General features: G+C 36.5%; 2 protein-coding genes across 2 annotated transcripts in view; both read left to right on the top strand.

The window, feature by feature from the left end:
• Positions 1 to 2,936, top strand: part of PTPRQ (protein tyrosine phosphatase receptor type Q) — a gene marked incomplete at its 5' end in the record, with an annotated part of 199,117 nt that extends 196,181 nt beyond the window's left edge. The window contains 2 exons of the mRNA XM_084878250.1: positions 1,515 to 1,638; positions 1,892 to 2,936. Coding sequence (XP_084734376.1) covers positions 1,515 to 1,638; positions 1,892 to 1,929 — 162 coding nt within the window. The 3' untranslated portion in view covers positions 1,930 to 2,936. The remainder of the gene's footprint in view (positions 1 to 1,514; positions 1,639 to 1,891) is intronic.
• A 20,753-nt stretch (positions 2,937 to 23,689) lies between these two features.
• On the top strand, positions 23,690 to 25,823 carry MYF6 (myogenic factor 6). Its single transcript, XM_084877292.1, has 3 exons — positions 23,690 to 24,574; positions 24,875 to 24,965; positions 25,174 to 25,823. The coding sequence occupies exons 1-3, from the start codon at positions 24,056 to 24,058 to the stop codon at positions 25,290 to 25,292; spliced, it is 729 nt and encodes a 242-aa protein (XP_084733418.1). The 5' UTR covers positions 23,690 to 24,055; the 3' UTR covers positions 25,293 to 25,823.
• Positions 25,824 to 26,721: the final 898 nt, after the last annotated feature.

The raw sequence follows: 26,721 nt of genomic DNA, 5'->3' as shown, positions 1-26,721 counted from the left end.
CACCCAGCATGCTTTCCGGCGGAGAAGATGAGATGGCTACAGTCAGAAGCTTCACATTTCAAATTCAAATGTGATTTTAAAAAATAGCAGACTAATTGTTTTTTTCAAAGGAAATATAGTGTCAATTTATTTCTACCAATAATGTTATTCATTGTATAATATATGTTTGAAAATACTCTTTTGGGATTACCTTGAGAAGTAATTTACTAGCGATTTCAATTGAATTTTCATTAGTTATAAAATAATAGAACAACACTTCATCCCTTAACAAAATTGAATTATGAAACTTAATGATCTGTTGCACTTACACACTTTATCCCTCATGACTTCTGGATATTTTCCAAATGAAAGCTGTCCTTATATGGTAAAGATTGGTTAGCTGTGAGAATTAAATGAGACTAAGTCAACAAACACTTATTACACAACTAGACATGCCAACCACTGTTACAGGCAATGGGAATTGAGCAGTGAATATAAGAGTTATGTTCTCAAAGCACTAACATTTCAGTGATGAGATGTTTGGGGGAACATTCTGTCATTCACACACACACACACACACACACACACACACACAAAATAGATATTCCTGATGATGACCACCAATTTCTGAAGACAGTTTCAAACAGGTTTGTAGTATAGTAGTAATAGATATAAATATAACCTCTTCAGATGGTCACATAGAGGGCATTCTATTTAAAGCAGTTGTCTATTTGTATATTTATATATCTTAAAGACATGGTTACATTCTTTTAATGTCAGATATATTTCCTAAGTAAAAGTATAGGTGATGTTCTATGACTATAACTTTATCTACCATCGGGGAAATCCAAACTCAAAAATTCTAACAGAATATTGAATTATACTGAATAAACTTAAAGAATTTGGGTGGTAATAAATTTAGCCCCAACATTCCAATGAACTGTTAGGAGTTCTTGTCCAGCACCAGATTGTTTGGATTTTTCAATGGTCAACTGCCTTTTATTTACAAATAGAGACTAGCTACTATAAGTAGGCCAAATGTTAGGTGATTAAAAGAATTGTTAAACTTATCTTAAATGAGTTCATGGTGTATGGATATGCTCACTCACAGATTTTGAAAGTAAATTTAGCATCTGCATTCCAACCGCCATTCTAACAAGAAAACTGTTTTTAAGAAAAATTACTCAATTAGACCTAACAGCAAGAAGGAAACTTCTAAACAAATTTAAATAATCAAATTTGCCACTTCTAATAATCATGGCAAGAAAGAACATATTAACACTTGGCGTTCAATGGCAAGTATTTTTTTTAAAGACACTTGAAGCCCATAAGAAGCCACAGGAATTTGGAAAACCTTATGCTTGAGATGGTAGAAAATCACTTACATATAAGGTAAATTCTGTATGTAGCCTCGAATTTAGCTATTTAGCATTTGTTGAATTCAATATTACTTTTCATTGTAACAGTACATATCAACTTATAAAAATTATCTTCACCACATCCAATTATTTAAGCACTCTTTCTTTTATGTCTAGGCGCAGTATATCTTCTTACACCAGTGCATTCTGGATCTCCTATCAAGTAAAGGCAATAACCAGCCCATCTGTTTTGTTAACTATTCAGCACTTCAGAAAATGGACTCTTTGGATGCAATGGAAGGTAAACAGAGGCAATGCTTACCCCAATTTACTAGTTTATCAAAGATAGTAGGAGAATTAAAGTAATAATAACTGTATGTTGAAAATGTTTAGAAGCGTGGCTGGTGCACTTATCAAAAAAAATTTTTTTTTTTCATTTCTAAGCCCAGTTAGGATAATAGCTTTTCATCTGCACTATATTTTTTGCCATGAAACATTTAAATCTTTTTGAATTGTTAACTTCAGTTCTCTCTTGTGATGTATTTATGTTATAGGTGATGTTGAGCTTGAATGGGAAGAAACCACCATGTAAATATTCAGACCAAAGATTACAACTGGAAGATATTTTCAAATCCCAGGGGCCAAAATTACCCCTCATTCTTCTGATTTGAAATGTGCATACCTAAAGAAACGTTTATGCTTCCCTTACTGTGCCTTGCTAAATACATTGACATTTTATGAATAGTTCTAATAAGTAGCTGACTCGGGATAGTCATTTATTTGTACAGAATAAATAGTATGCATTTAAAATGTTTAAGAAAAGATATCCCAGAGAGTTTTTGAAGACTGTCATATTTTGGAAATAAGCCAAAAATAAAATTATTATTATTATAGCATTAATGTTTCCATGTGAATTTTCCCTCCATATTGGACTTACTCTTGAACAAAAGTTGTAAATGTTGATTCAGTCGTGTTATTTTGGCCTCCAGGGTGTTGACGTTTCTTGTGGATAACTTCCAGGACTGTCATTATGATCTGTACTTCCACGTATGCCCCTGTGTTTTGAATCCTCTGTTTTATGAGTGCTGAGATATCATCTCATGATCTCGAACAGCTGAATAGTAACCCCTGACACTGCAGGGATTACTTAGCTTTTATACAGCACACAGTAGCTCTTCGGGGACACTGAGGGCTATTTGAATTGCATTGTGATCTTTAGTTTGAAAAAAGAAAAATTAAACAGTGCAATTGCTTATATGAAGCTGTAGAGGACTTTCCTAGCTTGTCTACATTTGTACATGTTCAGACACAAGCTGCAACACTATATTGTATATTTCTATATACGGTTAAATATCTCAGAGTATTTGTCCATTAGCTATTTAGTCAACCTAATATTATCAGTTTTGAAGGTTTTCTTCAGCAGAAATGTATAAAAACAATAATAAAAACATGTAATGTGTTGCAAGCTTGTAAACTACTGATGTGCTCCTGTGGTGCCAATAGAGACTTCCAAATAGATTTCAAGAAATGGTCTTTATTTTATTCCCAAGTTTGGGTTTGATTATTGAGGAGTGTAATTGGTGGAACTGAAAACAAACAAAAAAATCAGCCAGGCTACAGCAAATTAGAGATTTTTTTAAAAAGAAAATATTTCAACTTCCTTTTTATTAGATAGTAACAATGTGTTAAGCTTTTAATTATATGGTATTTTGTCATAGATTTCCATTGACTCATAAAACAAAATAATATTAATTATTCTATTTCTTTCATGATAAGAATTATATCTTGTGCATACTTCTGCTGGAATATAAATATAGGAAATATTATGGCCAATAAAATTGAATTTTAAGGAACTGAGATATTTTTCAGCATGATTTCAGATATCCTTATAAATTTTATTTTCTATCACATATTATATATAATTTTCATAATGTAATGAAGTATATTATATGTAAGTATAATATAAGTTAGTATAAATAATTAAGATATAATCATTTCCTTTAATACCCACAGTAATTTTAAAATTGAATTTATTCCCCAAGAAATCCTTAATCTTGCAAGCAATCCTGCTCCTGTTTTTTCAGGGCGAGGACGTATAAATGTAGTTCACAACTGACCCAACCAACAAGTTTATTCTATAGAAAGTTACATAAAACAATAAGATACGATGAGAACTCTAGAAGATTCCTTTGGAATTAGAAGTTCTTCAATGTATTTCATGGCTATTGAAAATGTGTGGCATGTCAGTACTTATGAATGCAGTTTTTTGTATTTGTAGAAGACAGGTAACTGCCTGTGAAAAATATTGATGAGGGTACTCTTTAATGTATTAAATTAGAAAATAAACAGTTCAATCTGCAAGTCAGTTAATTTTCTATAATATGTGTATAAAACAGATGTGTACAACATAGAGTATCAGGTTTGACCCATATGTATATTTGTGCATAATACACATTTAATCTAAGGCCTCCTTTAAAACAGTGCTTATCAAAATTTAATGTGTATACAAATCACCTGAAGATTATGTTAGAATGCAGATTCTGCTTTAGTAGATCTAGGATGGGACCTGAGAACCTTCATTTCTAGCAAAGGCTAAAGTTATGTTGTTGCCTGAGCTTAGACCCTTAAATAGTAAATATCTAAAAAAAAAAAAAAAAAAAAAAAAAAAAAAAAAAAAAAAAATTAGGATCAGAATAATTTCACGTCCAACTGAAATTATTTAAAACATTTTTTAAAAGACATTTGGCTTTATTATCAGAAAAAAAATTAAAAGAGAGCACCTGTTAAATGTGAATAGCTCACTAACTATATCACAGAACTATAACTGAATCGGTACATATGAACTATAGCTAAATTTTTCTCTTCATTATGGTGTTAAAGGGCTAGATTATAGCCAAGCTACTACATTCAAATTAAGTTAATGAGGAACATCTGTAACATTTTTAGATCCGATTTGTCAAAATACATTGAAGCATATGTACAGTAAATGAGCAACATGTGCTTCATCTGAACCAAATGAAACCGGAGCCTCTCAGAATGGTTTGCCAGGGACACAAGCAGCTGTGGATGTCACCTCACTTTCATCCTGCTTTAGAACGCACCGTTTTCCTCTTTCGGATTATAGGTGAACTGTAGGAGGAATCTTGAAAAACAAAAGCTAATTAAGTATTTCTCTTGTCATAAAGGAGATGGTGATTCAGTTTCCAAATCTGGTACCAAGCACTGATTTTTAAAATGGGATTTAAGTTCAGCAGAATGTTCTACAAGTCCATGGCATTATTGTGATAAATCCATTTTCATGGACCACCTTTTAGAAAACTCACAATGAAGTATTTGATGAAGCCTGAAATACAAAATGGTCTGAAATTTTCAACCAAAGGATAGTAAAAGTAAAAATATGCAAACAATGTTTATAAGCATAATCTTGTCAAATCAACTTGCCTTCTTAGCATAAGTAATATTCTCAGTACATGACTTCATAAATATGCATAGCATTTCCATGCAGAATCGGGACTCCCATGCCCACCAACTCATGAAGATGCACTAAGGAATAGATTAGATCTCACATATAATTGTATTTTGAATTCTACAAAGTTAATATAATCTTTATCTAGGCTGGTCAGTATGTAATATTTATCAGTGAGATAATTGCCCAATTGTAGGATTGTATTGTACTTGGTGCTATTTAGTGCTATATTTGTATGTCTGTTTCACCTGTAGGGATTGAAGAGAAATTTATGGAAATTATATTGAATTCTGATAATTAAGACCACTGATATTTTTATGAAGGATTAAGAGCATTCTCAAGGAAATTTTGGACTAAACACTGTACACAAACAACATAAAATGTGAATTGGAAACTAAGTCAAGATATTGTTCATTTCAGGCATCTTGCCAGGATATTCTGAACTAGTGTCTGCAAATAAAACTGTAACTTAATAGACAGTAACAAAAGGCATTATTTTGATTATGATTCTAGAGTCAAACTTTGGTTTTCACTCAAAGTATTATTGGGAAGTAATTATAGTAAACTATAAACTTTTTAGAATACTTTTACATTTTGATTAATGTTCACAAAATTTCTTAAGATATTCAGGGTCCCATATTACAGATAAATATAGTAAAAGCTTAATTGCTCTGCCCAAGACCACATGGGAGCTGCATATCACAATCAAGTTACTGAAAGTCAGTGATAAAAATAAAAATGTTAATAGCAACAAAGACAATAGATACCTGCTCAGGGATACAAAGCTAAGAAAATATTCTAGCTTCTATTCAGAACCAATGCAAGCCAAAAGAAAATGAAATGACCAATTCAAAGTGCTGAAAGTACCTTCTAAACCTGGTTAAGGGCAACTACATAAAGCTAGAATAAATATTATACTTACAGACCACTTTCTGTAAGTTACTTGTCATATATTTAGTGATAATGCTAGCCCTTGAATTCAGGTATCAAGTTCAATTTTCTTTTTATTATTTCTTCCTTCCTCCAATATATATTTGATTCAAACAAAATTGTATTGTTTATTTGTTTTCCACCTCTTGGAACTTGTTGCCAGATTTATCTCCCCAGCTCTGAACTGGTTATTTTACGGATCTGTTTAGTAGCCCTCATTGCCTATTGAATTAAAGTCATAGAAGATTCCTTTTCCATTCATTACTCTTTTTTCCAGACCTAAGCCAAACAAGAATACTTGCAGCCTACTAAAATGCACCCTACGCATTCCCAATACCGTGCTTTGGCCTGACAATTTCCTCAATAGCTCATATCCATTGGAATTCGCCACTCACTAGATTGTCAGTTGCTGTGAACAAGGACTATGTTCTCATCATGGTTTTAACCACATAACCCTTGCATAACATCTCACACATGAGGTAAATTCAAGCAAATATGTTCAATTAAAATTTTGCCTTGGCAGAAAGAAAATAGTTACCGAGTGACTATGTATTGCACATGTTAAATATCTTTCAACCCGGGAACAAACAAATGATAATGGGTCCTAGTTAAATAAAGGTGGGAGAGCAAGAAAAACTGGGTGCAGCCATGAGCCACATGTTCGGGTTATCAGTTATCCAGAATAAAACCAAGATCATAATAGTATACAAAAAACGTTTAACAACTGAAGTTGGCAAAAAGGAATTCTGTACAATTGGGTAATTTACTAAATAGTAGTCTATCAATTTTTTAAAAAAAATTTTTTACACTGTAGATAACTTCAACAAACTGAGTTTCCCAGTTGAAGGAGTTTAGAAATAGCAAAGCTGATGGTTTATATTGTGCATATTTACACACACATGCATGCACACATGTACATCTTTCTAATTAAAAGTACATAGGCCTTTAAAACATAAAAACCCAGGACCATTTATTGAAATATAGCGTATGTCAATAGCCACTGGAGAGAGCAAAAATAAATATCCTAACCAGTTGCTTTTGAGAAATCACTTTTTCCCCCCCTCTTTAAATTACATTATATTTCCTCTTAAGGAGACAAGGAATGAGTTTAACACTTTTTTAAAAAAATTATTTTGTTAAAACTAATTAGACTAATGAGACAGAATGAAAAGGTTTTAGAAAAACTTGGAACAGGCAGATCTGGAGTTAGTGGCCAACATGCACATGCTCAGAGGCAGACACTAGGTCCAGAGAGGACAGTAACAAGCAACAGGTGGCAAACCAGGCCAGCGGGACACATGAGGGTGGACTAGTAAGAGGTAGCATATCATAACAGACAGGTGGAGCAAGGCTAAAGAGAACCCAAGAACTGGCCCTGTGCAGATCCAGAAAACTCAGAGGCAGGGAAGTGGGTCAGCAGGAAACAGGGTCCTACTTGCCCGCAAGACTCAGACACAGCTCACTTCCTCCCCACCAGATCCCTCATTTCCTGAAGGTAGATAAATAAATGGATGGGTACTTAGATGATGACAGATGATGATAGATAGATAGATAGATAGATAGATAGATACATAGATACATAGATGATAGAGTATATATCAATATCTCTCCCTCATAGTGCTTAAGAGTATTAAATAAATTGTAATGAATAAATTAGTGAATGAATAAATAAATGCTTTAAATAAGTAGACTACCAGAGAAATTTTAGAGGCAACAAATATCAAAATCAGGTACCCAAAGTGTATTTAGAGGCAACAAACATCAAAATCAGGTACCACTATTCTAACCAAAGCAATAAAAGCAAAAACCAGGAAAAGCCAAAATTGCCAATATTTGGTACAAAAAAAAATCTCATATCTAGAAGATACAAATAAGTAGACTGAAAAGCTTTAAGTAAAAAAATTGCAACTTTATAAGCAACAAGTTCTCTAATAGAGATGACCACTAAATAAATACACAAAACCAAAAATAATTAATGAATGAGATATATAATGAGGAAAATTTTTTCATTGAAAATGTCCAAATGTTATAAAATACCAGGAGATTAAATTTATAGGGCATTTCTGGAAAAAAATCTATAAATCGGGGAAATATAAAGCATGATTAATTTTTTTATATCAGATACCTGTTATAAAGAACATGTTTCTTCTCAAATTACTTCACAGGTATACTATGACAATTAAAAATATTAATAATATCAGATTATATCAAACTAGAGGCCCAAAGCATGAAACGTGTGCACTGGAGGGAGGGTTCCTCAGCCCGGCCTCCACCCTCTCGCAATCTGGGAGCCCTTGAGGGATGTCCAACTGCCGGTTTAGGCCCGATCCCTGTGGGCCTGAACCAGCAGTCAAATGTCCCTCTAGCAATCTGAGACCACTGGTTCCTAACCACTTGTCTGCCTTTCTGCCTGGTCACCTTTAGCCACTCTGCCTGCCTGCCTTATCCCCCCTATTCACTTGCCTGTCTGATTGTCCCTAACCACTTTGCCTGCCTGCCTGATCACCCCTAACTGCCTCTGCCTTGGCCCTTGCTGTGGCAACTTCATCCCGAAGAGCATCTGGAAGGTTGTTTGGCTGTCTGGTCTAATTAGCATATTGCACTTCTATTATTATAGATTTGTAAAAAAATGCTTAAGTTTGGAAGAATAAGTAACAGAAATAGGTTCTTTTTTTTTTAAATAATAAAGCTTGATAAGAGGAAAACTTCCCGTTCAGATATTAAAATGTTTTATTATCTAAATCAAGTTAAAGTGTATTACTTATAAGAGAAGCAGTCAAGTTAAATGTATTACTTATATGAGAAACAAACAGCACCTCAATGAAACAGATACATTTTCTAACACAGACCGTATTATAAGATTCTATTGTCAGTAAAGGAATATGACCCACCAATGGAGGAAATATATGCTATTCAGTAAATGATGTAAGGAAATTGGTTGCTGGGGGTAAAACAACAACAAAATCATGTTAACTTCCTCACCATAACCCAAAATGAATTTTGGAGAAAAAAAATTCTTAGTATGTTTCATGGCCCTGTTTCATTTAAAAAATTTAAAATTATTCATAAATAATTTTACCTTCTCAGGTTGCTCACCCAACTTCTAATGCCCAGTGCATCCTTCCACCCCATGTGAGACATCTACATTTTCTCTATAATTTATAATGATGTATGTCTCCCAAACAAAACCTGAAGTATAGATTACTTTAAGTAACTTTATGTCCCAGTCCAATAAATTTAATTAAAGTAGCATATAAAATAATCTCGTATAATTAGGAAAGATCTTATTTACATAATTGAATTTCCTGGAAAATCGTAGCTTATAATCTGGAACAAGCCACCTTGTTCCCACAATACTCATCTCTGTTTATCAAAGCAATTCAATTTAACCAAACAGATCAGCCTCACTTTAGTCTCTGGGAAGAATTTAATCGTTATCTAAGGAATTTTAAGGTGTATTCCTTCAATATTCCTGGATCAGCATCAAGACAATTTTGCTGCAAATGTCCAGGCCGAAGAATAGCTATTATTAACAAGCTGGAGCAGTGATTTCCATTCTTTTTTTTCTTTTTTTTTCTGATCATGGTCACTGAAAGAAATGAATCAAGATTCTGTGATGATTCCTAATCATTGGTAAGCTTATATGACGTTGGCTAGAAATATGACCAGTTTGCTTTCAATGTTTGGGCTTGAATTATAAAAGTCGGTAACATTAAGTCATCTGAAAGGAAAGCCTACTCTATTGAGTGTTCCGTTAATATGTATTCTTTTCTAAAAAGTTTATTAAAGCCTGATTATTTCACTAGCCCCTTATCTGGATTACTGGGATCATTTCAAAGTCCTCTTATACATGTTACTTACTGGTAAAATATTTTGATTACTTTATACAGAAGAATGTTAAAAAATATGTAGGGGTGTGTTAAGGATTACTGTTTCCAGTGCTGGGTCCCATACACTTGTTATAACCTTCAGGTACCAGGAGAGCCTGAACCAGCAGGGCTCAAGAGGTCAAAAGGTAGCAACACAGGTCAGCTTCTGCAATGTCCTGATGAGTGCCCCAGGGTAAGGTAGCCACATGCCCTTCGGCTCTCCCACTGGGGTCAGCTGGGTGAAATAGCGACTCACTGACAGGGAGATCAGGAACATTAATACATTCAAAGTCAGGAGCAGAGTGACCAGGAACAAGTAACGCACCAATACTTGTTTAAAAATAAAATAATAAGAGAAAATATTATTAAAAACAAAAAGATGTGCTTTACCTTAAGGTGTTCTGTTCAATCTAGTAATGCTAAGAATTTTAAATATTTCCAAAGTATGCTTTTATTTTCAAAATGTGATTTTTTAAAAATCACATTCCATCTGTGTTTTAAAATTTTATATTTTAATTACATTTGACATTCAATATTATTTTTTATTACTTCGGGAGTACAGCATAGTGGTTAGACAATTATAATTTTTACAAAGTGTTCTCCCCTTGATATTTTAAGTAACCCCCTGCCTGGCACCATACATACACTGTAGTTATTACCATATTATTGACTATTCTCCCTCATCTATACTTTAGATCCCTAGGGCTGCTTTGTAGCCTGAACCGTAGGTCTGCTCAGCGAAATAAGTCAGATAGAGCAAGATAATACCATATGATTTCACTTATATGTGAAACCAAAAGAGTGGAATAAATGAACAAACAACATAAAAAGAGATTCATAAATATAGAGAACAGACAGATGGTTACCAGAGGGGAGGGGAATTGGGGGACTGGGTGAGAAAGGTGAAAAGATTAAGAACTTCAAAACATGCTTTTTTAAGAGTTGATTTAAAGTGGTCAATTCTGAACTCAGAATGATTTCCCAGCCCCACTTTCCCACTTCCAGCCTTTCCTTCTCCTCCCTCGGCACTCCCTCTGTTCTTCCTGCCTCTCTTGTAGACCCTCTTCTCTCTCCACAGCCTGCTTTCACTTTGGATAGACTATTAAAAGCCCCAGAGAAGTCCTGCTGCCCACTTCTGAAGGGAGAGCTGTATTAATGCACCCTCAGGAAATCTCACACTAATCTTATAAGGTCTTATAAGATCATGCTTCATTTTTCCTGTGGCTGAAGTTATTGCTAAGATAATGTATTTATAAAACTCTTTAAGTAACACACCATTGCCAAAAATAGTATTATAGTATTATCATATGTCCAAAATCGGATTTTAATCATCACTTTAATCTTCAAAAGATAACTTATTCCATGAAGAAGACTGGGATTTTCTTCAAAGTCAGGAAAAAATAAGCTTCCTCGTGAAGTGAAATGGATAAGATTAAAGAAAAAAATTCTGTTATGGGAATTTTAGAAAGCTATATAAAATACCAAATCCTCAAAGTAGTAAAAATAAAGTTTGAAACCTAAGAAGTCTTAGCTGTATTGGAATAATACATAGAACATTAAGGCATTAATATCTTGAAATTATTTAGTTCTTTAAAAAAAGTAATATATGTTCTTAGTGCTGTTACATCATGACATATTATAAAATCTAAAAGATTAAACTACATAATTGATCTAAATAAAATGGTAAAAGAATATTAAAACAGTCCAATTTCACTTATCATACATATTAGTTTTAAGCATAACAACAAAAATTGCTATCTTTTGCAAACTTCACGTACAAAAATTACCAAGAATAGCACAACAGATTGGTAATGTACAAAGCAACCTGTGAGGCCCGCATTCTTTCTTTATGACGTGATGTTTCTCACTAACCCAAAACAAAAACTCACACACAGGAAAAGAGCTTTTGCCATGGAAAAGTCATTCCACTGCACGGTCCAACTTCATTTTAGTACAAAACAAATATACTCATCTATGGCCATTTATTATTCATTTTTATGCTCTTAAATCCTCAAAGTGCTGGGGTCTCCCAATCACAAATAAAAACATTATCAAGGTTGACCATATTTCACAAAGGGGCACCACAGTCATGCTCTGTTTCCTGGGATCTGTTATTGCTTTCAGTCTTGGCTCACTCAGAATATGCCCACATGTGCCTCCCAATCGGAGTGGGGGAAAAGAAAATAAATAGATTTTCTATAAGTTTATAACTACAGATCTATTGGATCCACTCAGGTAGGGTGTGTGGAAGGTTCCAGGTTAGAAAAGGAAGCATTGGCACGAATTAAGTCTTGGCAGAGAGAATAGGCTGCGCTCTTTCACGTTTTAAGAGGTCAAACTAAACTGTCCCCCCGAATGAGAATGTGTAGTGAAGCAAGCAGCGAACTGCTCTAATGACTGCGACATACTTTAGGGCACTGGTGTGACATGGTCCTCAGAACACAGAAACAGAGTTCAACAAAGAGCCATATCAGAAAGGCTGTAACACTCTAAATCGCTACAACAGCTGAGTGGAGGGGAATCGTTCTACTGAATGGAAATTAATGAACAAGCGTCAAAATGGACAGTTGGTGTCTAGAGGATTTGGAAGTAAGAAGTGGAGTAAAGAAATCTTATTAGTTAATAGAGCTTTTGTTTGCATGAAAAGGACATCTTACTTCACAAATACACATCACAAGAGTCATGCTGGTCACAATTCGCATTAGTCTGTGTTTGGCAGAAAAGAATACTTTATTAAAGGCTCTGTAAGCAACTCAGTTTCTTGATCTCCAACAGCGTGTGATCATCTGTTTTCTTGGACACAAATTTAGAAAGAAATTCTACCCTCAGCCAATGTAGTAATTCTTGGACCAAAAATTCACACACCATTTTGAGAAAGAAATGACTCTTTCAAGCCCAAACTATTTCTGAGTGAGTTTAAAAAAATATTTGGAACGAAAGCATTTTAAATTCTAGCCTTTTTTAGTAGTAGCACCATTGAAAAATAAGTCTCCTTTATTCTATCAAGTAATAAATGAATAGTAATAAAAGTAAATAAACATTTTCCCCTTGATTATTAAATCTGACTAGAAGGTAGTTAATATTGATTGAAAACTTGAAGTGCATTCCTTCTCTATCTTAGGAAGACATATTACAGGAATTTCTTTCTTTTAAAAAAAAAATATATTTTATTGATTTTTTACAGAGAGAAAGGGAGAGAGATAGAGAGTTAGAAACATCAATGATAGTCATCTATCAGCTGCCTCCTGCACACCCCCTACTGGGGATATGCCCCCAACCAAGGTACATGCTCTTGACTGGAATCGAACCGGGGACCTTTCAGTCCCCAAGCCGACGCTCTATCCATTGAGTCAAACTGGTTTCGGCAGGAATTTCTTAATAAAGAGATTCTTTATGAATGACATATAAAATAATCTGTTAAACCTTAATGTAAATTACATCAATAAACTCAAAATATCAAAAATTATATGGAAATTTAATTTGTTTCAGCATATGAAAATGATTGAAAATAAAATTTTTCTTCCAAAAGATCTAAAATTGCCTTTTTCCATGTGCTCACTTATAGAAATTGACAAGGTCAGTATTTTTTTCTTTCTCTTATTTTATTGACTACAGTTGCATTTAGACATTTCAAAAAAGCTACTCTAAATATCTGATACCCAAATGAAAAAGACTCTCTTACTCCCAACCCACAATAGATACCACTACAAATCTCCATAGAAGACTAATAGAAGCATGCAATTTTATAAGCTAAAAATAATTTACGGTTCTCCTCTCCCTATAAGCTTACCAGTAGCCCCAATAGTCACACTATTTATACTTTTAGGTCTGTCCTACCAGTCATTCTCATCACAGTTTGATCATGTCCTAACTTTCATGTTCATCAACTATCCAGATCCTGCCCATCTTTCTATGTCTTTAAAGAAAACAACTTTTCTATGAGATCCTCTATGCATTCAAATAACTCTTCATTCATGCCATATTCCCAACATTAATCATTTTGGAATTTCACTGTATACTAATTTGTACCATTGTATAAGTTGTATAACTGCTTCAGAAGTTACATCTCCTACCTCTAAATAAATTGTAAACTCTGTAAAGGCAAGCAATACATTAATCTTTCTAAATTTGACATAAAATTTTGCACAAAATAAAGGCATATTAAGAAATAGACAATGCACCCCCATATTCATAGCAGCATAATTTACCATAGCTAAGATTTGGAAACAGCCTAAGTGCCCTTCAGCAGATGAGTGGATTAAAAAACGGTGGTACATCTACACAATGGGATACTATGCTGCTGTAGAAAAGAAGGAATTCTTACCATTTGCAACAGCATGGATGGAGCTGGAGAGCATTATGCTAAGCAAAATAAGTCAGCCAGAGAAAGATAAATTTTACACGATCTCACTTATTTGTGAAATATAATGAACAACATAAACTGATTAACAAAAACAGATCCAAAGACAGAGAAGCATTGATCAGATAATGAAACCTCAAAGGGAATGTAGAGGAGGGTGGGGGTAAGGGGAAGAAATCAACCAAAGGACTTGTATACATGCATATAAGTCTAACCAATGGACACAGACACCAGGATGATGAGGGCATGAGTGGGGAGGATAGGGTGGTTGGGGGGTTAAGGACACATATGTAATACCTTAATCAATAAAAAAAAAAATTAAAAAGAAAAAAACACAGAAAAAGAGAATGAGGATAAAAGGAGAATTTTACAAACATTTCATATGGGGAAGAACTCAGAGTTTAATTAGAACTCTCTGAACCTTTTGCTCAAATTTTCTGTAAACTGCTCTTTCACTTACTTTTATTTTATTTTTTAATTAAAATTTTTGGGTAACAATCTATAATAATAAAAGTATAATATGCTAATTAGACCAGACATTCTTCCGGATGACATTCCAGATGAAGCCTGGGTTTCGAGGGAAGCCCAGGGCCTGGGTGCCAGAGGGAAGCTGGTGCCAGAAGCCGGGAGAAGGAAGGCCTACTCTTGCACAAATTTCGTGCATTGGGCCTCGTAGTTAATAAGATTACATAGGTTCTATGTTAGTGGTGTCGAACTCAATCAGAGAAGGGGCCAAAATCTAAAATCCAGCCTAAATCGCGGGCCAAATGGTTTACTGAACAGTCATAAACTGACAATGTCATAAACTGACAGCGGAGTGCAGTGATGACAGCACGGTGCGGGCCACATTGCAAGGCCTGGAGGGCTGGATTTGGCCCGCGGGCCTTGTGTTTGACACATGTGTTCTAAGTGAACAATTCTATGATGCATTATCAGTACACTGCATTGTGTGCCCATGACCCAAAGTCAAATCATATTCTACCATCATCTATTTGACCACCTTTCTCCTTTCCTATCCCCATCACCATCCTTTCCTCCGTTAAACATCATACTGTTGTCTGTGTCTATGAATAAAACTATTCCTTTAAAAAGTCTGTTAACTTAACAAAACATTTGAGAGGATGTATTTTTAAAAGAAAAAAAGTTATTTTGAATTTTTAAAAAATGTATAATAAATACAGAATGCAGATGATGGAAAATAAACATATCTATTGCTCAATAGTTAATCATATCAATGTTTGTAACATAACAATAAATCTAAAAATCCAGGAAGGATTGTAGTAAATGATAGTTTTTCTTCAGCAAGTACATAAACCTGTGGAATATAGGTTTGGTTTGAGGCCTAAAATAAATAAAATATCAACTTTTAAAAATAAACCAAAAACAGGGATGAACAGGGGCAATTAGAAATTAGAGAAAAATGAACTTTTATAAAGATGGATTTATATTACATAATTCAAACAAATTAGTTAAGAAACTAAAAACATCAAGAAATAGCACTTATAGCTGACAAGCATATGAAAATTATACATTTTCTGTTACTTAAGAATACTCAATTCTACCATCCACAATAGAGGAGAAAAAAAGGGCAATAGATGAAACTAAATATAAAAGCAAATGTTTTGGAAAACATCTGAAACACAGATAAAGTAGGTGTAACCTATGCTTGTCAAGACAGGAAGGAATTGATTAAGCATCAAATCATCACATACATCTGAAACACCCAATATTCAGGAAGTCATATATTAAACACTCATAGCTGCCCAACAGATTATAGGTAAACTATACCCTTCGAGCAAAGATGTGTCATTAGAGATCAAATCTAAAATCAACCACACCCTCATATTCCCAATTACTATATCCGAATGTGAAAGCTGTGAAGGAAGAAAAAATTAATTCATTTGAGATATGGTGTTAGAGGAAGGCTCTATGGATACCCTGGACCACAAGAAAGGAAAACAAGTGGGTCTGAGAGCAAATTAAGCCTGAAACATTTATGGAAGCAAAAATAACAAAACTAACGTTGCCCTACTTCAGGCACATCATGAGAAGGCAGGTTTCTTAGAAAAGACGATAATTCTGGGAACAAAAGAAGGCAGCAGGAAAAGAGGAAGAACAGATATGAGATGTATTGAATCCATTAAAGAAGCCATAGGAATGAGTCAACTGTTGAGATCAAATCACTGTAGACATCACTCATTCATAGAGTCTCCAGGAGTCAGAGCCAACTCAATAGCACATAGCTTTTGATTAGGAGTATGTAGTATTGGTTTCAGACACTTTCCATCTGCTGAAACCCTCACTTCCAGTCTTTGTGACTATTGTAAGTGGCATAGACTAAGGGGGAAGGGAGAAAAAACAAGATACATGAGCATTGTATAACTCAAGACTTATTTATATGATTTCTCTACCCAACTTTTGCCCTATCTTAAATAGGCTCAACTACTCCATCTTTTTCCTTTTGCTTCTTTTTTAAAATTTATTTTTATTTATTTTTTAATCTTTGTGGTTAAAAGTATTACATATGTCCCACTTTTTCCCCCATTGACCTCTTCTAACCTGCCTCTCTCTCACTGCCCCTGGCTTTCCCCATCCTATTGCCTGTGTCCATGGGTTATGCATACATGCATACACACATTCTTTGGTTGATCCATTCCCATCCATCTACCTCCTCCTCCATGCCCACCCCCCCCTTCCTTCTGAGATTTCATAGTCTGATCCATGCTTCTATGTCTATGGATCTATTTTGTTTGTCAGTTTATTTTGTTCATTAGATTCCACATATGAGTAAGATCATGTAATATTTGTCTTTCTCTGACTGGCTTATTTTGCGTTGCATAATACTCTTGAGGACTTGCCTTGCTGTCTTACTGTATGTATTTTAAATAATGAAATAAAGCGTGAATTTCAAGCATTTTGACGAGAACATCAGTTTTGTGACTTCTGGGACAGACTGGCAGAGTACATGGAATACACATAATTGCATCATTATTTCCCAATGGCACAGTACGCAGGTCCAAATATCAGCCGACAGCTATCAACAGTACCTCTCTTAGTCACTCTAGTAGAAAAATGTAACTTGCCCTTCAGATGAGTAAATAAATACTCAAAGGTCCTCTAAATTAGTTTATCCTAGATTTTTTTTTCACTGAGGATTATTATTTTATTGGTTAGTAAAAGGAGGCTCAGAATAATTACTTGGTGATTATAGGAAATAGAATTTAGTTTATAAACATGTGACCTTGGGCAAGTAGATTAATTTCTCTTTGCTTTGCTATTCTCTCTTTAAAATAAAGATAACTATAGATAGCACAGTTGGTAAAACATAAGGCAATGAGATCACTCCTTTTAAGCATTTCAGGGCCTGCTACATTTTCTTTTCAATTAAATAATGGCTACCGGTTTACAAAATAAAATATTTATATATATTTTTATCTATATTCTAAAAGCACCAATTATTTAAGTTATATTGTCAAATGTCTTAAATCTCATAATGGTTTATACTTAAGTACTGAAAAATTAAAACTCTATTTATATGCTTTAATAAAAATATCACAATTATATTGTAAAATTACAGAGCGAGGCTTTATAACTACTCATAGCCCAGATCATGAAATCAGGGAAGCTAAAACTTAACATGATTCTTTTTGTGTGACTAGTGATTTGTAAAACATATAATGCATATACTTGCAAAGCTCCAGATTATATGCAATTAAATATATTAGAACTTTTGGTACTTTTCTACCACTTAATATTATCAAAACTGACATCTATTGTTTGAAGGCAAAAATGTCTAAGCTTCTGAAAAAGTGTAAAATGTGTGTGTCCATCTGATTAAACAACTTTTTTTTTCCAAACTGGTAGAAAAACTTTTTATGGAATAAATGTGTTTGTACAGTGGTGACTATTTGTCACAGTAGGCTCTGACATAGGCATTAAAGCACCAACTATTTTAGACAATATGTCATAACCAGCCAGTTGGAGGGCAGTAACAAAATACTTGGCTAACCATTCTATACTAGAGACATCTGTTTAGCTTAGCAAGTTAGTAACACAGACACTACTATAATTCAGATTATCTAAATATCACAATTCATTTAGTTCTTAAAAGATATAAACAACAGTAAAAAATCATTTTATACATCTTAGACATTTTAAACATTTGTAGCATAAAATGTTTATGAAATATATTAAGTGACAGAGCCAAAATATAATATTATATTTATATTGCATTATATTTATATTTACATTTTAAATCCTATAATACAAAATTTATATTTTATTTATATTATATCACCTAACATTTTTGTTCATATAGTAAGCAAAAAGCATGCAGAGTTTGATTTAATGAGGCAACATGTAGATGGGTGTTTTTTTTTTTTCTTTCCTTCAATCAAAAGTTTAATAATAGAGTATTTGCTGTGCTAACACTGTCTATTAAATGCTTCATTGACATTTTTAATCTTTAAAACAACCTTATAAGTAATAGTATTTCCATTTTATGGATTAGTTAATTGAGATTTAGAGAAGTAATATAACTTGGCTAAGGTCAACTATTAGCAAGTGGCAAAACTGGACCTAAAATTTGGATTTAACACCAAACCCTGCATTTGTAATCACTGTAAGTTTTGTAAATAAGAAGTTTACATTAAATGTTCTGCATTCTGCTCATAGTTCTTGTTTGTGAATGGCATCTATTCTGTTTTTCTGGGAAGGAGGGTGATTTGCCTGGTATTCTCTCAGTTTTAGAACACAGGGCGAGCCTCAGGGCACCCATCCTAAGCAAACCTGTAGCAGTTGGTAGCCCACCAGGAAGCAACACTTAACCTGAAACATTCTACTGGTTCACACATTTTACTCTCAAAATTCGTAAACCTGAGTGAAAAGTAGGGGAGTCTGGGGATTATGAAGAGGACGTCATTGCTTAAGTACCAAGGACTGTATCTCAGGTAGAAGAGCATTCACTGTCTCCTTCCCTGGAAATTATGTCTAGAAACTTAGAAATGAGCAGCAGCCTCTTTAAGTAGCATTTTGCAGCAATACCATCAACTACCGATAAACACCGGTTTTTGTGGCAGTCACATTCTACTCCTGATTGGGAGGGAATTAGGGGTGAGAGCAAAATATGTATTTCATGGAAGCTCTGAAGAGCAGCCCGCTGGTTCCTCCGTGAAACTAGTGATTTATATCATCGCCTAATTTCTTCGGAACTGTTCTTAAAGGGCTGCTCCACGGCATCTCGTTTCTCCGTATCACTTCTCATGGCCACCATCTGGAGATTGCAAAATCCATGAGATTTTGGTCTTTAAAATCTTTCCTTTTCCTCTGCTTGGTTAGTGCTCCTCCCCCAGCTCCTCTGAAGTAACTGGCATGCTCTGTAGGTCTAAGTGCAAACCTATTTTTACCACAGTGTTTGGAAATCTCTGGGCACAAACTCTCTGCCGATTAGGTAAGTTACAGGTGCACAGGTTCTTGTTACTCATTTAGCTACCACCAGTTCAAAGCATTAATCTGACTCTTCTGAATTTTACCTTTCAGGCAGCGGGGCTGCCTTCACCTGCTGTTGAGACACTCACTGCCTCCCTAGTTGATCTTTTCTCTATCAGCATGGTGGACTAGGTTCTTCTCATTTTCTTTTTCTCCTCTCCTAAGCCCCTTCTTTATTCTACCCTTTTCTCCTCTATTTTTTTCAATATTGGAATGTTATGTGGGTCTAAGTGCAAACCTATTTTTACCACAGTATTTGGAAATCTCTGGGCACAAACTGTCTGCAGGTTAGGTAAATTGCAGTATCATCATTTTCCTGTCTGTCCCCCAGTCCTACTTTCTCAGCTATAACTGAAACTGCTTTCATTGAACACAACTATGCAACAATATAGTCATATCCCTTAGACCTAACCCACAAAAATATCTTCGCCAGTTGATATAACAAGCCCTCACCCATGTCCATTTACTCCTTGAGCTTCCTCTTACTGTCATCTTCTCAATCTCCAGGTTTGCTAGGAAGCTTCAACTTTGCTCCCTAGAAATACCAACCCAACATCTCAGCAACTACTCTCTCCAGTCATTCTTTCCCAAGCTCCCCATTCATGACAAACTCTTCATGGTTCTAGACTTGTGTAGAACCAAATTCCTTTCCATTCCCAGCTCAGTTATTTCATTGTATGATTTTTATATTAATGTCTGTCCTCCATGAAAATATGTTAAGGGTAAAATATGTTAAGGGTAAACTATGATTTAAGGTCATTAGTTTCAATATTTTCATTTCCATTATATAACATTAACAAATAAATCCCTAACTTTATTTTAAACATCAGTGTCACCAAATATAGGTTTTTCAGTTAATTCACTATGGCTATTTAAATAAGAGGCCTTATGAATTGAGTAGAAGAACGGAAATTCACATTTGTTGAGTTATTTCATATCATGACTCAACATACATTATTGCACAATACATTATATACAACACAACAAACCTATGATGTATGTATTACATATGCCATTTGATCTCTTATAAAATGAAACTTCGAACATATAAGAATGGCTAGAACTGCAATTCTGTCTTACTCTGGAGCTCTGTTTTCCCATGACATATACCACTTGTCCCAAGGCTCAGAGCTAAAATCCACCAGAGTGAAAGAGTCATAATCCTTTCCCTCCCACTCCTTCTCAAGGAGAGAACTGGACATACTCAGTCTTTTATGAAGATGATAGAAAGAAAATGCATTTACAAATACCAAAGTGTAAAGTAAGAACAATGGGGTGGCAAACTATTTGAAAACTCAATCACTAACCTACTTTTAGATTTATTAAGTAACCTATTAAAATTTAATTTTATTGTTCTCTTATTATTATCTACTTTTTTCCATAATTTTTAAACATGTAATTTAAATTATTTAAAGCCTGGGGGATTTCAGTTTTCATAAACCTGTCTTGACCACTTGTCAAGTTTTGTGGCTTCCAAATTCTTCTGAGAAGTAATGTAATTGCAATTACAGACATCTCAAATTTTGCAAACAATTGGAGTTCCAAGAGTTTACTAGTTCACTTGGAATCATTGCATATTTTCCCATTACCTAATCTAATAAAGGATGGTTATTTCCCAAGCTGGCATTTCCTTTTCTCTTTTCCCACTCCCACCCAAAACAACAACAGAGAGAGACCAAAACAACAACAATGTAGAGCAAAATGAACAACTACATTAATTTTACAAATTCTACAAAATGTTGGAAAGGAGCTTTGTAATTTGATAAGAAATAATAATTTGATAGTGAATGTTGGAGCTTTGTAATTTGATAGTGAAATGATAATTTGATAGTGAATGTCAAGGGGTTATTCTTGACCAACACTTCAAAGATTTTTTTCTACTTTTTTCTAGAATCTTCTCTTTCTACATTTTGAACTCACTATTTCTCAAGTGGGAACACTTTAATGAGGGAAAAATAAAGGAGAAAGAGAACACTTTCCTATTCTTTAGCAGCTCATGACATACAGACTCTCACATCTATCCAATATCTCTTAAAATCAGTGGTGAGTCTAAGAATGATACCACCTTAAATGTTATATCTATTATCCAAGCAATAAAATTCATTAGTAGCAATATTTTTCCTGACTCAGATTTTCACATTTTTTTAAATGTCATATTTATTCCGGTCTTTGAGATTATATCTTTTGTCATTGTATCAATTTTATGATTAAAAAATTGGGAATTTGAGGTGTTAGAATTGATTAAACCCTCACAGGCCCAAATGATTAAAATCTAGGCCATCCATCCCCAGTTCCAGGGCTATTTCTCCTCCACACACTGTTTTTATATTGTTGTCAATTTCACCTACCCTTCTACATTCAAACTCCACAAGAAAAGTGATCATTTTTCACTTTTTACCCATAGTATCCAGGACACTGTCTGGGACCCCAAAAATGTTGAATAAATGAATTTCAGTTATTATTATCTTAGTAATCTTTGCAACTATGCTATGTAATTATATTGGTTAACACTCCTTTTTAAGTTATCTTTACATCGTAAAATGCCGCATAAGAGTGTGGTTAAGAGCACAGGATAACTTCCCATAATGGGTGTTTGTCCTGTGTTGTTGGAGTTTCCAATCTGCAGCCTTAACTGCTGACATTACCGTAACCAGGGCGCTGGCGGAAATAGGAGAAACTGTCACAAAATACAGATCTTATTATTGTTTTTCTTACCTATGCTCCCTGTTTTTCCAAAAAAATGATTCATTCTCAAATTTGATAAGGAATTATTTGGCTGAACAACAACAAAAACACAAAAACAGCCCCAAATGTCAACCTAATACCTATGGCTCAATATAAAGAGACTGAAGAATTATCTTTTGAATAAGCGACTTGGCTGGAAAATGTAGCTAGTTCCTACATTGTCTGACCATTGATTCCTGGCACTGTCTTCACTCTATTCATTTTTTAAAAAATGAAGTCATATTGAACATAGCCTATAATTATCACTGCTTGGTCTCTATCTGGTTTTTCAGGCACTGACTATACAGGCCCGAACCAAAGATGATTCTCATTTCAAAGGCCACTTACAGGTGGCGTGGGTCCTTCCAGAACTCTAAGGAGAAAAAGGAAGGAAAGGAAAGGAACAAAGAGAAAAGAAAAAAAGAAAGTAAAGAATAAAAAGGAAAGAAAAAAAGAGGAAGGAAAGAATACAGTAACAAATGAGAAAAAAATAGCAAAAGAACAGAAGCGGCTCTGCAACAGAGCATTCGTAAGAAATGGTCTGAGCCAAGCATAGCCTTGTGCATTAATGCTTATCAAGCAGTTAATATAGGCTATAGGCTTCACATGCCTGTCATGTGATCAAACCCTCACCGGAATTCTGTTAAGCAACTGCAATTATCTTGAAGAAATTGAGATCTAACGCTTACCTAGGCACACATAAATAGAAATGAACTAAGCTAGGACTTCAAGGGAGTCCTTCGAATCTAGAGCCTCTTCGATTCATATCGTACTGCCTTCCAGCCACCATACTTGTGTGCATTGGACCATAGGGAAGCAGTAATCAAAGTTCTATTGCTTTGCTTGTGTTTCAGCATCTGCCTTGCCCATCTGACTCCTAGGAAACAACTGATTTGGAGTCAATGGACATGGAGCACACCAATGCAAAAGCTGTGTAGAACAGGAGCCATAACAGAGGCACCTTAGAGTGGGGGCCACAATGAGTCTTGAAACATCGTCTAGTTTTAGTGAAAGCCTCATTTCCATGAAAAACTGTCTTTAAACAGTTTATTACATGTATTGCACTCACATCTCTGCTCCACCCCTTACCTCATAGGTACTGCTGTGCCACCATGGAGGGGTACAGAATTCAGATTTTAGTTGCCACCCCTCAAAAAAAAAATATATAGCAAAGGAAGGAATCTGAGCACTTTCCAACCACCCCCTCCAGCTCCCCCAAAACGATCTGCCTGCCTTATTAAAAGAGAGGAAAGAGATTTACCTGCTGCTACTGAGGCCGCAGCCTGAAAGTCATGCAAACCCTTTGAAGGACTGTAATGGTTTTAATCACAGGAATAGCATCTTTTTGACAGACAGGAGAGAAAAGAACTGAACCACTCTGCAAATACTAACCAGGCTATTTTGGAGCAATGGCTATTGCCTTTGAAATCTTTCATCATGGAACTATACTTAGAATTCAGATGAACCTGGGGGAGGGGAAAGGGGTAGTGTTAATCCCTGGTTGTTTTGAAGTTGTACTGTAAGCAGGTTAGCATTTGAACTGCCCTCCAAATGGAAGCACTGGACTCTGTGTTTAAATGGTAGTTATTCTCTCCGTGAATTTTGTTTCAACCTGTTCTGCATATAGATCGTCACATCATTCTGGGGGTGACACTTCTCAGTTTTCTTTTCAAACTAGATGTTCTCAGGAGCACTGGCGGTGACCACATTGGGAGACTGATGCTCCATGACAGCTAAAAGTTGGATTGAGTTTCAGGAGCTACTATATATAAAGCTGGGGTGACTTATGTCACCGCACTAATTAAATGCCATCTGGGTGGTTCCTCTGGGTTTTTGAGCCCATCACCCGGTTCAGACTGAGTCAGAGGCCAAGGAGGCGAACATGATGATGGACCTTTTCGAAACTGGCTCCTATTTCTTTTACTTGGACGGGGAAAACGTTACCCTGCAGCCATTAGAAGTGGCAGAGGGCTCTCCTCTGTATCCAGGGAGCGATGGTACCCTATCCCCCTGCCAGGACCAAATGCCCCTGGAAGCTGGGAGCGACAGCAGCGGAGAAGAACACGTCCTGGCGCCCCCAGGCCTGCAGCCTCCCCACTGTCCGGGCCAGTGCCTCATCTGGGCTTGTAAGACCTGCAAGAGAAAATCTGCCCCCACCGACCGGCGGAAAGCCGCCACCCTGCGCGAGAGGAGGCGGCTGAAGAAAATCAACGAGGCCTTCGAGGCTCTGAAGCGGAGGACCGTGGCCAACCCCAACCAGAGGCTGCCCAAGGTGGAGATCCTGCGGAGCGCCATCAGCTACATTGAGCGGCTGCAGGACCTGCTGCACCGGCTGGACCAGCAGGAGAAAATGCAGGAGCTGGGGGTGGACCCCTTCAACTACAGACCCAAACAGGAGAATGTAAGGCCAGATGCAGCCCAAGCAGGGGAATGACATTCAGAGTCTGATTAGACGCTTTCTTTCCCCTGGGGCTTTACCATCCAGCTGCTAGGTCTCTTTCCCCGGCCCCTTCCTCGCCCGCCCCTCCAGCCCCCTCTCTAATGAACCCCCGGTGACCCCTGGGCGCTGGGTGCCCGCCACAGGCAGGAAATGCGCACCGGGCCTGGCTCGAGGAAGCTGGGGAGACGTCCCCACAAAGCCACCCCCATCCCCCCGGAACCGGTGTTTATTTTCTAATCTGCCGCCTTGGTTTTTCCCCAGCTCGAGGGTGCGGATTTCCTGCGCACCTGCAGCTCCCAGTGGCCCAGCGTTTCGGATCATTCCAGGGGGCTGGTGATCACTGCCAAGGAAGGTAAGGAAAAGCGGAAAAGCGGGGCGCTGGCTGCGCTGCGCTGGGGGACACCCCGGGAGGGGCTGGCTGCTCGCGCGGGGCGGACCGGCCTCAGGGCCACCGCGGGGACGCGCCCGGGGAGAGGCGCGCTTTTCCCGCGCGGGGACCCTGCGCTCCCCGAGTTGCCTGAGGCCTGGAGCTGCTATGCCTGTGTGTTTTCTGTGCTCAGGAGGCGCAAGCATGGATTCCTCAGCCTCGAGCAGCCTTCGGTGCCTTTCCTCCATCGTGGACAGCATCTCCTCGGAGGAGCGCAAACTCCCCTGCGCGGAGGAGGTGGTGGAGAAGTAACGTGGAGCCGGCGTTTGGGACGCTCACCGAGGCAGGAAGATCATCCCACCCTCTCTCCTTCGACGGACCCTTTGGATTCCTTCCCATGACATCCGTGGGCAGGAGCCCAGACTGCAGAAGTTGAAGAAAGGGAATGAGGCACAAAGAAACTTCTCTGACACTGTCCTGCGCGCTCCTCAGGTGCCTTTGGCTTTGCGCTTTAATTGTTTGGAGCTGAGAGTGGCTTAGGTCTAGCAGCCTTCCTCGGCTTACTGTTTGGTTGGTTTTTATAATATATTTACTTTGATGGCGGTGATTCTTTTTGTGCCATGACCCAAAGAAGTTCATTCCTGTCTAAAAACAAAGTGGGAACGCTGCATCTAAATGTTAGGGGTATCGAATGTATATTTTGTAAATAATCTTAGTACTTTCATTTTATATGTAAACAAACCTAAGAAATATATATTGTAAAGCAACAGACATATTGTATATACAATGTGAGAGGATCCTGGTATTGTAATATTAAAAAAAATGAGTTTCTGTATGAATAAAGTTGGTCCTATTTTGATTCAGCAGGGGGAAAAAATATATGCTTGAGGAAGATAGAGAGCCATATGCTAATTTAGACATCACACCAGCCCATTTATCCGGGTGATTTCTTAAAGGCTGACTTAAAGGGGGAAAATGGGTTGTTTTTCTATGTCTGAACTAAACTGTTTCCTTTCCTATACGTGAGGAATATCCAGGAGGAAATTATCTTTTTTATTATTTATATATATATATATATATATATATATATATATATATATATATATATATATATATATATATTTGTATCAGCACACTTTCTCTTTCTCTATCTGTCCTGTACCTGGAGCTCTGGGTGAGATTTGCTTACCCAAAGTTAACAACTGACTTTTCAGTCCAGTGAAATCTCATTGTTGCAAGAAATTACCACACAAAAACGTTTTGCTTATTTTTCTAAAAGATCTTCAGCTAATTTAGACCAAATGACTTTCCCTCTTTGACTTTCTCCAGCCGGGGCCCTTGAATAAAAAGCATTGACCCGGAGTCCACCAGAGGCCGCACTGCCAGGCCTCAGGGGCCCTCCCCAGTTTTCCTGAACTAGTTGGTGGCAAGAAGGCTGGACTACTCTCAAGGCCTTGTGTGGCCTGGGTTAGTTTTCCAACAGAAAGAGAAAAGGAGACAGTCTGTTGAGGTGGGGTGGGTTTTGTAGAGGAAGAGAGGGAAGGGTTAAATGCTGAGGGCAAAGGACAACAACAACACACATGAAACCTCTTAGCTGGGCCAAACAGCAAAGCCCCAGAGAGGCTCGCATCCCCAGGAGCTCCTCAGGGTGAGGATTTTACAACGTGTGCCAGGTTTGTTTACCCTGTAACCTCAGGAAGGAGCGACCACCAAGAATCGCAGTGGGAAGTAAAGCAGAGGA

This window comes from Pipistrellus hanaki, assembly GCF_964339955.1.
Source record: "Pipistrellus hanaki genome assembly, chromosome: 3".
Taxonomy (NCBI): Eukaryota; Metazoa; Chordata; class Mammalia; order Chiroptera; family Vespertilionidae; genus Pipistrellus; species Pipistrellus hanaki.
Note: the sequence above shows the minus strand (reverse complement) of the source record. Positions and strands in the feature narration are given on the sequence as shown.

Bases quoted from the DNA above. Each gene is read 5' to 3' on its own strand.
- MYF6 (XM_084877292.1), top strand. From the start codon at position 24,056: ATGATGATGGACCTTTTCGAAACTGGCTCCTATTTCTTTTACTTGGAC. The intron at 24,575-24,874 runs GTAAGGCCAGAT...GTTTTTCCCCAG, and splicing joins ACAGACCCAAACAGGAGAAT to CTCGAGGGTGCGGATTTCCT. The intron at 24,966-25,173 runs GTAAGGAAAAGC...TTCTGTGCTCAG, and splicing joins GGTGATCACTGCCAAGGAAG to GAGGCGCAAGCATGGATTCC.